General features: G+C 54.8%; 1 protein-coding gene across 2 annotated transcripts; it reads right to left on the bottom strand.

Moving 5' to 3' along the window:
- Positions 1 to 4,384: 4,384 nt before the first annotated feature.
- SLC29A2 (solute carrier family 29 member 2) lies at positions 4,385 to 12,530 on the bottom strand. Of its 2 annotated transcripts, none has more exons than XM_032640221.1 (12): positions 12,279 to 12,530; positions 11,946 to 12,027; positions 10,353 to 10,513; positions 9,980 to 10,119; positions 9,461 to 9,595; positions 8,768 to 8,865; positions 8,462 to 8,546; positions 7,757 to 7,893; positions 7,416 to 7,521; positions 7,232 to 7,317; positions 6,163 to 6,358; positions 4,385 to 5,516 (listed from the first exon to the last, which is right to left on the bottom strand). In XM_032640221.1, exons 1-12 carry the CDS (start codon positions 12,305 to 12,307, stop codon positions 5,473 to 5,475), a joined length of 1,299 nt encoding a protein of 432 aa, XP_032496112.1. In that variant the 5' UTR covers positions 12,308 to 12,530; the 3' UTR covers positions 4,385 to 5,472. The 2 variants fall into 2 exon arrangements, with proteins under 2 accessions (XP_032496112.1, XP_032496111.1); XM_032640220.1 differs by having other exon boundaries at positions 6,163 to 6,362.
- Positions 12,531 to 13,083: the final 553 nt, after the last annotated feature.

Genomic DNA, 13,083 nt, shown 5'->3' on the forward strand with positions numbered 1-13,083 from the left:
CTTGCCCAGTTGTTCTGGCTAGAATGTCCAGTACGAAGTTGAATAGATGAAACGGTGAAAGCAGGCAGCCTTGTCTTTTTCCTGATCTTAGGGGGAAGACTTCAGTCTTTCACCATTAAGCATGAAATTGGTTGTGGATTTTTCATAAACACTCTTTATCAGGTTGAGGAAGTTCTTATTTATTCCTTGTTTGTTGAGTGTTTTTATCTTGAGAGGATGTTGGATTTTGTCAGATGCTTTTTCTGCCTCAGTTGAGATGATCCTGTGGTTTTCCCCTTCATTTCGTATTTGGTGTATTACGATGATTGATTTTTGTAGGTTGAAACACCTTGCATTCTAGAGTAAATCCCACTTGGTCATGGTGTTTAATTCTTTTAATATGTTGCTGGGTTCAGTCTGCTAGTATTTTGCTGAGGAATTTTACATCTATATTCCTAAGGGATATTAGTTTGTAGTTTTCTTTTCTTGTGATGTCTTTATCTAGCTTTGGCATCAGGTAACGCTGGTCACATAGAATGACTTAGGAAGTGTTCCCTCCTCTTGTATTTTTTTGAAGAGTTTGAGGACTGGTGTTAATCCTTTAAATGATTGGTAGAATTTGCCTGGGAAGTCATCTGGTCCTAGAGTTTCCTGGGAGGTTTTTGATTACTGATTCAATCTCATTCCTTGTTATAGATACGTCCATATTTTCTATTTCTTCTTGAGTTACTTCTGGTAGTTTGTGTGTTTCTAGGAATTTTTCCATTTCATCTGGTATCTCATTCGTTAGCATACAGTTATTCATAGTGTTCTCTTATAATGCTTTTTATTTCTGTATAATCAATAGTAATGACCCCCTTTCATTTCTGATTCTAGTAATTTTCTGGTCTTCACTTTTTTTCTTAGTCTGCTCAAAGGTGTGTCAATTTTATTGACTGTTTCAAAGAACCAACTTTTGGTTTCATTGATTTTCTGTGTTGTTTTTCTATCTTCCATTTTGTTTATCTCCAATGTAATCTTTTTCTTTGGCCACATTGGGTCTTCGTTGCTGCGCACGGGCTTTCTCTAGCTGCGGTGAGCGGGGGCTACTCTTTGCTGTGTTGCACAGGCTTCTCATCGCGGTGGCTTCTCTTATTGCGGAGCGCAGGCTCTAGACACACGGGCTCAGTAGTTGTGGCTCGCGGGCTTAGCTGCTCCGTGGCATGCCCACTCTAATCTTTATCATCTCCTTCCTTCTGCTAGTTTTGGGTTTAATTTGCTTGAGATCCTCCTTTTTAATGAGGCATTTACAGCTGCAAGTTTCCTCTCAGCACTGCTCTTGCTGCATCCCATAAAGTTTAGTATGTTACCTTCATTTCCATTTGTCTCAAAGCATTTTCTAATTTCTCTTTTGATTTCTTTGTTAACCCATTAGTTGTTTAGGGGCATGTTGTTTAATTTCCACATATTTGTGAGGTTTCCAGTTTTTCTATTATTGGTTCCTAGTTTCGTTCCACTGTGATTGGAAAAGATACTTTGTGTGATTTTACTCTTTTAAAAATTATTGCAGGGACTTTTCTGGTGGTCCAGTGGGTAAGACTCCACGCTCCCAGTTCCGGGGGGCCCGGATTGAATCCCTGGTCGGAGAACTAGGTCCCGCATGCATGCCGCAACTAAGGAGTCTGCGTGCCGCAACTAAAGATCCTGCGTGCCACAACTTAGACCTGGTGTAGCCTAAATAATTTTTTTTTTTTTTTTTGCGGTATGCGGACCTCTCACTGTTGTGGCCTCTCCCGTTGCGGAGCACAGGCTCCGGACGCGCAGGCTCAGTGGCCATGGCTCACGGGCCCAGCCGCTCCGCGGCATGTGGGACCTTCCCGGACCGGGGCACGAACCCGTGTCCCCTGCATCGGCAGGCGGACTCTCAACCACTGCGCCACCAGGGAAGCCCCTAAATAAATATTTTTAAAAAATTATTGCAACTTTGTTTTGTGAGCTAATATATGATCTTCCCTGGAGAATGTTCCGTGTGCACTTGGGAAGAAGGTATATTCTGCTGTTTTTAGGTAGAGGGTTGTGTGTATGTCTGTTTGGCCTGTTTGGTTTGGAGTGTGTTCAAGTCCTGTTTCCTTGTTGATCTTCTGTCTAGTTGTTCTATCGTTTATTGAAAGTGGGATCCTGAAGTCTCTATCATTGTAGAGATGTCTGTTTCTCCTTCAATTTTGTCAATTTTGGCTTCATAGTTTTTAGGACTTTGTTGTTAGGTGTGTATATGTTTATAATTATTATATCTTCTTGATGGACTTACGCTTTTACGAATATATAATATCCCTCTTTGTCTCTTCAATGATTTTTGAATTAAAGCCTATTTTTTCTGATATTAGTATATCCACCCCAACTGTCTTTTTTGGTTACTGTTTACATAGAATATCTTTTTCCATTCTTTAACTTTCAACCTATTTGTGGTTTTGGCTCTAAAGTGAGTTTCTGGTAGATAGCAAGCATATAGTTGAATCATTTTCAAATCCATTCTGACAATCTTTGACTTTTAATTGGAGAGCTGAATCAATTTAAAACCAGCAGGTGTCCTCCTCATACAAAGGTGAGCAACTGGAGGATAAGGACTGACCTTGCAATGTTTGTGTCCCTCCACCAAGCCTGTCTCAGTGCCCTCCACGTAGAGCCCTCTCCAACTGTTTGCTCATGGACACTGGCTGCTTCTGAGGGAACCTGGGCCTGTTGGCAGAGCTGTGTCAGGCTGGGGATGTGGCGGTGGCCAGGGGGGCTGGGCATCAGGAGAGGGATGAGCCAAGTGTAGCCCATCAGCCCAAGAATTTTTCTAACATCAAAACCAGCTGCATCCTGATCTGATGGGAAAGTTGGGCTAGGTATACGGGGAAGGAGGACAGGAAGAAGGAATTCCACGTTGTGACATCATAAGGACATCTTTCTGGGCCCATCGTCCACTGCTCAGCCCAACCCGGCTGAACGCGGACCAGTACCACTGGGTTCCCCGGGATGGCTGGGTCTGGCAGGTCTAGGGAGCTTTTGGGTACAACAGACAACAGTCTCTGAAGGTAGAGAAGGAGAAGGGGACCTAGGAAGTACTGGGGTCCTGCTCCCACCAGTCCCAGCCAAAGGGTACAGCTAGGCCTAGTGGTCTGCACAAAATAATCCCAGGACTACAACTACCATTTAGTAAATGTCAGTCTGTACTCCAGTGCTTTCTCCAGGACTGCAGTCTCCAGGAATCCCAGTTCCCACTGCTGGGAAAGGGCCTGGCTTCGAACCCAGGACTATGGGTCAGGGCACATGCACTTAACCACCAAGTTAAACGGCCTCTGTAGAGGCAGCAGCCTTCTCTTCTGTGTGCCTTCTCCTCTCTCTAATCCCCTGGTTAGGCCTCAGCCCTAAGGCCCTTCAGCGTTTGTCCCCAGCCCACTGCCCCAGCCTCATCCTCTCCTGTCCCCCTCCTCACACCCTAGGAGTTTCCGCTCCCCCGTGACCTGCCGCCAGAAGTCCCCACTGTTCCCTGAATATTCCGTGTCCATGCCTTCCACATTTTCTGGTACCTCTCCTGGGATGCCCCTCCCCCACCTCAGCCCAGCAAGCTCATATTCATCCCTCAAGGCCCAGCTCAGGGAACACCTCCTCAGGGATGCTTGCCCCAACTTCCCACTTGAGATCACTGGCCCCCTCTTCTAAGAGTTTCATATTACACACTCTGCAGGGTCCTCACAAGCCCCATCACAAGTTACATTCTATTTCCCATGGCCTTGGGAGGAGGGTCACAACTCCTTCGTTTCAGGGTTGCCAGACCAGCCAGAACCTGGCACAGTGAAAAAGGGTTGAAGGAGTGTGGCTTTATTTCAGCTCCTAAGGTCATAGCTTGCCTCACTTTCCTCCTTGGTAGCAAAGCAGCCTCCGGCTTCTGAGCAGGGGGCCTGTGCTGGCTCAGCACCTGGCATATAATAGGTGCTGAGGGAATGGTCACAGAAGGCAGGAGGGCAAGTGGGCAGAAAGGCTGCTGCCTGTAATCTCAAAACCCCCTGCTTTTCTCTGTGCTGGGCAGGGTAGCACAGGTGTGTGGCCAAGCAGGCCTTTCCTCCATCCCTGTGGAGAACTGGCTGACTGCCTCTCTGAGTCTCCATTTCTGAAAAGGGGGAGCCTGGGGAAGCAGAGGACACCGGTGGGGGAGAGAGCGATAGTCATCCATGTGGCCAGGCCCTCTGCCCGGGAGCACAGGGCTCCTTGCAGGCCAGTACCCCTGGGCCATGATGTGGTCAAGAGGGCCCAGCACAGGGATGCCCACAAATCCCTGCCACTCTCAGGGCCTTGGTCATCCCATCTGTCAAATGGGTACAATCATCCCCACCCCACCCAGCTCATCAAAGCCAATAGAGCTGAAAGCACTTTGGAAAGTGAATTCATTGTACAAATGGAGAAGGTTATTATTAGACCCAGGAGCAGGGTCAGAGAGAAAAAACAAGCAAAAAGGTGGAGTAAGTGCTTAGGGCTCTCGCCTTGAGACCCTCAAGGAAAAGGGAAGCAGGCCGTGGGCAGGAAGAACAGCACCTACAGGGAGGTGGGGGCTGGGTCCTGGCTCTGCCGAGAACTGGTCACTTCCCCCTGGGACTCGGTTTCCTCACCTGTACAGAGGGGAGCACAATCCCTGCTGGCCTCCCTCCAAGGGCCTCAGTGTGGCTTCAGTGAGAGAGCGGGTGCAGAAGAGCTTTGCAAACTGTAAAGTGCAGTGCACACACGCAGGCTAACTGCAGTTCTGCGACCCAGGCCCAGCTGGGCTCTGGGGAGTGGACACAGTAAATGCTGGCGACAAAAACCCTGTTTGAGGCCCAGAGGGTCCTTCGAGCACCCTCAGATCCTGAACTCCTTCTCCCTGTCCCTTCAACTTCCCTGGAATCCTCTGTTCTGGAGTCCAGGAGACTTGACCATGGTGTCACTGAGGCCTGGAGAGAAGAGGAGCTCCTGTCCAGGGCTGGCCCCCACTCCCACTCTGAATCTGAAGCTGCGGCCACACCAGCCACACAGTTGGCAAGTTCCCACCTGTGGCCTCTGAGCCCCGGCACTTGGCCAGTGAGTTTCTCATGATTAACAAATGCAGTCCTGATGGTGAGGAAGGGCCATTGTCCTCGGCCCTCTTCTTCATGATCATCACCCTTTCAGTGAGGTCTGTGTGCATCTAGATAGTCTGTCTCTGTGCGTCAGCTCCACTCCTGGGGAGGGTTAGAATGGCAGGCGGTGAATTCTTCCTTGCAGCACCCCAGGTGGCCACCAGCCCAGGAGAGAGAGCAGCACCCGCCTCTTCCTGGGACCCTCGGACCGCGGGGCCCCCGCCCAGCAGAGGCTTGAGCCTGGCCCACCATTCCCCCTGTGCTGGGTCTCAGCTCCGAAGAGAAGATGCTGGGAGAGCCCTGGACGGAGCACTTCAGAGCAGCGCCTTGAGGAGGAAGGAGAGCGAGGCTCCACAGGAGAGCCCCAGAGCCAGGAAGAAGGTCATGAGGGTGCCGGCCACCTCCCTCTCATGTGGCAGCACCTGCCTAGAACACACAGGAGTAGGAGCTCTTAGAAAATGTCAGGCCCAACCTGGACCCAGCCCTGTGCCCTCCGCCCTCCTAACAACAGGACGCCTGAGTTCTAGTCTGGGCTGGCCCAACCTCTGGTCGCTATAATTAGGCCCTTCTCTCTGGACTCCAGTTTCCTGATCTGTAAAATGGGGCCACTGGACATAGACATCTCTCACGCCCCTGGGGCCTAGATGCAGCTGCCTTCCTTCCTGGCAGAGTGTCCCCTACCTGGTCCTCCCGGTCACCTCTGCTCTCCCTGGATTCTCAACTCCATTTTCCCTAGAGTAAATAGCCCAGGAACTCTGCTTGTGATCAAAACCTTAGCTCCCTTGCAACTGAGAATTTGGGGGAGTAGCTGGGCCCTAAGGAATGACAGTCGAACCCATTTATTTCACAGATGGCGAAACTGAGGACCAGAGAGGAGGCCCCAAAATCAGTGCCTGGGCTACTTTACTGGGCAGGAACCTCCCCAGCCAAGTCCTCCTCTCCCCAGCTCCTGGCCTGGGACCGGCTCAGCAGTTAAAGCCTGACCTGGCAGGTGGCACCAGTGAGGCCCCTCAAAGAGCTAGCCCACCTCCCTGCTCCCAGGCCCTCCCCCCCACCTTCCCATCCCCCAGACCTGGGCGCCAGGCACATGGTGAGGGACACCAGGTAACCATTTGAAACAGCAAAAAGCAGCATGAAAGTGATGAAGTAGGCGTCCTGTGGGAAGAGGATGGGCAGCCGGGACCTCTCAGGCACGTGGCACAACATGAAGAGTGGCACAAACAGGACGCGCAGGCAGACCAGCAGGGGCAGCAGCCGGCTGTTTTTGTCTGGCTGCGGCAGAAGGTTGGGGTGAGGGTGGTCCCTGGGAGCAGGGTCTCTGCTCCAGGGACACCCCAGATAGACTCAACTATCACTTCCCCTGACCTACTCCATGTGTGCCAGTGAGGACCCAGCACTTGGGCCTCTGGAGAGCGAGCAGCTGGGCCAAGGCCACCCAGCAATCAAGGACCAGCCTGGGACTAGACTTTGCCTCTCCTGAGCTCCAGTTCATGCTCTCTCCGTGGCAGAACTAGACAAGCATCTTCGGTTTTCAACGTTGGTGGCTCTGAGCACCCCTGGGTTCCAAAGACCCCTTTGGGGAAGATGGATTTGGAAGCTGGGGATCCAGGCCCCATCCTGGCTTGGATGCACAGCTTGTGGGATCTTAGTTCCCCGACCAGGGATTGAACGTGGGCCCTTGGCAGTGAGAGCTCGGAGTCCTAACCACTGGACCGCTGGGGAATTCCCAGAGCAGCTACTCTTTGATCTACTTTGTTTGTTGTGTGTCCTTGGAAGATTTCATTTAAAGAAGCAGCATCTTGGCTAAAAGCAATCTCAATACCAGGAATCTTGTCTGACCTTCCACGTGGTGCAGGAAACTCCACATAACAGTCTCTAAGCACCAGGGCCTGGGCCCTAGGCTGGATGCTGGAGACACAGGTCAGTTGGACAAGGCTTCTGCTTTCAAAGAGTTCACAGTCTAAGCCCTGGCTTGCATATCTCCAGGGACCAGGTGCTCACTGCTAAACCAGCCAGCTGTTCCATTACTAGACCCAGACCAGTGGGACTGTTGGGACATCACCTTTCTGTGCTCTTTCACACCCTCTGATCCCCGACTGCTTCCCCAAACCGTCAGATCACCCCAGCCTAGGTGTGCTCACCCACAGGAAGTAAGAGGTCAGGCTCCGTCCCAGACAGTCCATGACGTTGAAGAGAAGGAAGCAGCAGATGGGGTTGAAGAACTGACCTGGGAGGGAGAGGGGGCTTATCCTGGTCCCGGCTGCCCTCTTCCCTCTCTGCCCTTCATTCCCACTGCCCTGTCCTCTTCCGCTTCCCAGCACTCACTCCACTTCCCAGGGCTGGTGGAGCTGGTCACCATGGCTGTGATGGCTGGGAAGACGGACAGGGTGACTGTGAAGACCAACACAAGGCACAGCGCCGTCAGCCAGATCTGGGGGTCGGAGGCAAGGGTGTGAGCAGGCAGGCAGACCCAGAGCCCAACACGCAACCAAACCCTCCTGCTCAAGCCCTGGCCCAGCATGTCTCTGACCCACCACGACCCTGTCACCTTGGGTGGACCAGGTGAGTACAGGCCTCAGCGCATTCTAAGAGTCTCTGGGGAAGGCTGGAGAGAGCAGCCCTCTCCTCCCCAGGGGTGGTGGTTGGGGGCTATACCCAAGCCAAACCTTCTGGAAGACAATGAAAACTGAAGGTTTCCCTGGCTTCTGGGGTTCCTCTGGCTCCATCTCTGTCTCCTTCTCAGGGTCAAGATCCAGAGTCAGCGCTGCCCTTTGGGGGCTGTTGGGAATCCCGTTCTTCTCATCTGGGGCAAGAGGGGAGGGCAGGGTCATGCCTGTGACCCACGCTTGTGACAACCAGGCCCGAGGGAAGGAGATTCCAAGCAATTAAAACAAGTGACCCTCCACCAGCCCAGGGCGCAGGCAAAGAGAATTAACAATGGAAAGATGCCGAGCTACTATTTATTAAGCCCATACTTGTACCTGGCAGAGTTAAGCACCTTAAATGGATTATTTCACTGCCATTGCTTTACAAATAAAGAAACTGAGGCTCAGAGGGGTTATGTGACTTGACTAAGGTCACACAGCTTGGGTGTTATGAAGCTAGAATTCAAACTCAGACACACTAGGATCTAGAACTTGTATGCCTGAAGCTCTACTGCCTCCCCATTTTATAGAGGAGGAAACTGAGGCCCAGAGGGCAAAGGGATGACTTTAAGCCCATTGACTTCCCTTCAAGATCTTCTGCCTCTGATTACACGAAGCTACTAGGGATGAGGGTTCTAGTTGGGGACGGAGAGGAAATGCTTCCCTGTGGTGGTGGCTCTAGCCTCCACTGGGACCTCCACCTCCCTGTCAGGGTCCCGGGCTCACCAGGCTTGAGGAGCTCAGCTTTGGTCTCCAGCTCTTGACCTTGTGCCTTTGATGGTTTCTTGGCCAGGTAGTAGCGGGCAAACTTCTGCAGAAGGAAAGCGTTGTCCCTGCCTGGCTTGGCTGAAGTGCCTGGATCCCTCCCCACCCTGTTGACTTAGAGGCTGGGGTCCCCCAGTGGCTGACTCCTTTGGGGATCAGAGCTGGGCCCAGGTCCCCTCTGCCTCCTTTGGCCTCTCTCAGGGCCTCAGACTCAGGGCTGTATCTGTGATGCTCTGAAGTGGGCCTTGAGCCCAATACCAGGCTCACCAGGTGGGGCAGGCTCAGGTAACACACGATGGACATGAGGATGCCCACGCAGGGCGTGATGAAGTACCCCAGGGCGGAGGTCTGGGCATCCACGCCACCTGTGCAGAAACTTCAGCTGCAGAAGGGAGGTGGCTGGTCCACCAGCTCCCGCAGGGCTAGCAACTCTTTTCCTGCTTCGCATTATGCACGTCTCAGGTTCACCTCCCGGCATCTTCCATTCCTCCCACTAACAGACTCAGGACCCTTGTGCCGGGGGCCCCAGCCCAGCCCTTCACTCCTCTCACTCTTCCCCGCGTGTCATTTTTGTTGAGCACCTACTATGTGCTCATTATTACTGCATGCTCCGTACAATCTGAGGGTGGAGCTATAATAATCATTCAGGTGGGGAACCTGACACAGGTAAGTGCCAGCCAATGCCCCCAGCTAGGGAGCAGTGGAACCGGGATTCAAACCCAAGTCTATCTGAATCCCAAACCTGTGCCCCCTTCCCTCAACCTCAGCCTACTGCCACATGCCAGTGCTGGCCTCAGGGATCCTGCCCCTGGCCCCAAGTTAACCCAATCCCCAGCTCCCCCATCACCCCATCACCTCCATCTCCACCAAAGCCCAAGGCATCCTGCTCTTGGTACATTCTCTCTGCTCCCCAGAATCCCAGAGGCCACCCCTGCCCTCCAGCCACCCAAGTCTACTCACTGGCCATGGACATGAGCATGGCAAGAGCAGCGAAGATCCCAGCCAGGCCCTGGCCGCTGAGGAAGAGGGTACTGTACGTGGAAGGCATGGTGCCCAGTTGCCCGAAGAGGCTGCCCTGCAGAACCGCACAGAAGGCTGTGGAGGGACAGGATTGGGGGCCGCTGCTCAACTAGGCAGGCCTTGGGGGCTCCCTGGAGGAGGTGTTGGCAGGGTGCCTAGGGGACTCCGGACTAGGTTGGGTAGGCATGTTCCTATGTAACACCCCACGTTCATCCCTCCTCCGAGGTGCAGCCCTAGGTGTGAGGGGCTAGGGGCCAGGAGACCTGCTCTTAGGTCACTGTGGGGCCTTGGACGAGTGACTTTTCTTCCCCCCGGGCCTCAGTTTCTCATCAGGGATATGGGTGATGCTACTGCTGTCTTCCCTTCTTGGATACCTTGGGCCCTTTCAGTAAAAAGAAGAGGCTGGGCTGAAGCCCTGGGGGGCTGGGTGGGGAGGTGGAGAAGGGCAGCGGTGCTCACAGTTGATGAACCAGACAGAGGCCATGGTGATGGAGAAGAAGGGCTCAGGGCTCACGTCCACCTTGACCAACACCGCCGTCAGGGTAAAGAGCAGCAGGATGACCAGCAGGCTGCCCAGAATCCGCACCGTCTCGGGGATGCTGCTCAGAACGGAGGAGGGCAGCGTGGGCATCGCTGGGCCCAGGCCAGGTGAGGGGAGGGGGCAAGAGTCTCATCCCGGGGCTGGACAGTGGGGGCTGGGGAGAGATGCAGCGGGGAGGGGAGGAAGCATGGGAGGTCTTCCCTGGGCCCAGATGGAGCTGCCTCGGCAAAGGCCGGGAAGGAACAACACAGGGATGGCCTGGCATTGAGCCCAAGGGGCAGGGCTTCTCACCACTGGTACAGGAAGGAGTTGAGGAGTGTGAAGAGCAGCAGAGGCAGCTGGGACAGCAGTGTCACCCAATTGTTGAAGTTGAAGGTATCTGCAGGGCTCGTGTGGTTGGTGCCCAGGGTCTCGGTGGTGCCGTTGGCCCCTGCCAGACGCCCCTGGAAGTACTGCCAGGATGCCAGGGGAGCGGGGTATAGGGTCACCCTACAACCTACCCTCAGGAACCCCCCAGCCTTCTCCCTCTGCCTCCTCCCATGCTTGGGATTGCTTCGTTAACTTCTGCGGGACTGACTCTCTGTCTTTGCACCGTCCCCAGCACCTGGCACACAGTTGGAGCTCGATGAACGTGCATTGAATTGAATGGCTGAAGTCTGCGACCGAGCCCAAGCACTAAGAACCCCCAACTTGGGCTTTGCTCCATCTTTGGATCACCCCTCCTCTCCTGTGCCCTGGCTCCAGCCCCCACCCCCACTCCTGCAGCAGCTTCCAGGTTCCCAAGTATTTATGGAGCTCCTACTGTAAGCCAGGCTCTGGCCCAGGTGCTGACCAACTGCTTTCTCTCTGGAACACACATCCTGCCACGACTCTGCTTAACTCCCCCGCTCCCTGTCCATGGCTCCCTGTTGCCTGCAAGGCAAAGCCCCAAGGTTTTGGAACAGCATTTGGGGCCCTTCAGAACCAGACCCTGGTCTCCCTTTTGTGCCCCATTTCCTGTTCTGTCCTGCTAAGCTCCAGTCACCCCAAGCTCTGGCCCTTACTCTGAATAAGCTGGTACTCTCCTGTCTCTCGGTGTCTTTGCAAGGCTGCTATCTCCGCCTGGAGTGCCCTCTCCCCTCCTACCACTCCCCTCCCCCAACACAAATGATTTACCCAAGTTACAAATCGCCTCTTCCGTTAAGCAGAAGGAATTGCTCCCTCCCCTGGGGACCCACAGGACTCTGCTCCAAGCCTGGGATGGCACGTGTCATGTTACATTATTTATATTTCTTATGCACCCATCTTGCTCTCAAGACCATGGGCTGATTCATCTTTGGGTCTCCAGGGCCCAGCACAGAGCCAGGCGCTAAAGAGGCATCTGGAAAGTTGTTGCATTTAATATATAAGAATAACCCAGTCCCAAAGAGAACACAAGCCCCACATTCCTGCCTTCCCTTGAAAGAATGTAAGCTCCGTGAGGATGAAACCTTCCTCTGCTATGTTTCCTTCTGTACCCCCAGTGCCAGGAATTCTAGGTGTACATTAACTATTTGTTGGATGAATGAATGTAATTCATGCTATTTCAAAGAAAAAAAAAGGCTTGGATAACCCAATTTTTGAGTGACTAGCAAGGAATAATGACAAACAGGGGAAGTAGGTGGGTAGCTCCTTGCTGGTTCCACAGGATCCCCTGACCTGGTGGCCTTGCCCCTCTAGGATCTGGGCATCCCTCAAAGCTTGGTCGTCCTAGCCATGAGAGAGGCACCTCCCCTCTCTGAGGATCCTGCCTCAGCCGACAAACGGACATAATGAGGAATCAAAGGCGGCGTGGTGGGGAAAGGCAGCTGGAGGGACGGACGGTGGTTGTGACCGTGGGGCTGTCACTCCAGCCACGAGTCTCACCGGGATGGCTGTGATGAAGAAGTTCCAGGGAAGGAGGGTGCCCAGCCCCAGGAGGAAGAAGCTGATCCCGACCAGGTGGTAACTGTAAGGATCATTCAGAAGGTCACCCGGAGGACTTCCCGCTTCGGCGGCCCCTCCCACCTCCCAGGGCGGCTCCTCCAGAGAGCGGACTACAACCCCCATCACCCAGGCTCAGGCACCCGAGGGAGGCGGCTGACGGGAATTGTAGTTCCAGCTGGTCTGCTTTGCGCTTTGGAGAGCCCGAAGGGAGCGGGTCTGAGCTGCCCACGGCCACCGGATCCCCATACGCACCCCATCCGGTCCCCAACTCGCCTGTCCTGCGGGGCGTCTCCTCGTGCCATGGCCACCCAGCGGGATGCGCCCGGGTGGGAGAGAGATGGGGAAGCCGCACCTGCACCTGCTCCGGGGCCCGTGGGCCGAGCCGGGGACCCAAGAGGCTAGGTCTTGCAGGTGGTGGACAGGGGAAGTGGGGGTCGGGTCTCCCCGAGTCTGGAGCGGGGTAGGGGGAGGCTGGAGCCGGGCAGGGAGCCTCGGGCCGATTTCGCCTAGTCTCAGGTTCCGCAGGCTCCGACCTCGGCTCCGCCCCCGGGGCGGGGACAGAGGGTCGCACCACCCCTTCCGGCCTCAGGACTGGGGACTCCAGACTCCCGCGTCTGATCCCGGCCCGACCACGCCGTCCCCGGACCCCAACGCACCCCGCGCCGCCCGAGAGGCGGTGACCTGGGAAGATTCCCCCGCCGCCTCCCCTCTCTGCGGGCGCCTGGCCCGGACCAGTGTGGGCGGGGTGGGGGGAGGTAGTGGGGAAGGTGCCCCCCTACCCCCCCAGCGGAGTGCTGTGGAGCTGACCTGGCTCAGGGTTCTCCTGGCTCCGCCAAGTCGGAGGTGGTGCAGTGGCGCTGCTAGCGCCGGCTAACTTGGCAGACCGCCGAGGGGCCGGGTCGCCGCGCGCCCGCCAAGCCCCGGCCGAGGGTGTAATCCGAGAGCGGCCGGTGCCGGGGGAAGCCAGAGAGACCGTCTGTCGCCAGCGGTCCTGGCGGGCTGCGCCTAGATGGGTCCCCCGGGAGGCAGAGGGGAGGGCCAAGTGCAGGTGCCGGTCTGGAAGACAGACGAACAGATG

The sequence above is a fragment of the Phocoena sinus genome, chromosome 8 (genome assembly GCF_008692025.1).
Source record: "Phocoena sinus isolate mPhoSin1 chromosome 8, mPhoSin1.pri, whole genome shotgun sequence".
In the NCBI taxonomy this organism is placed as follows: domain Eukaryota; kingdom Metazoa; phylum Chordata; class Mammalia; order Artiodactyla; family Phocoenidae; genus Phocoena; species Phocoena sinus.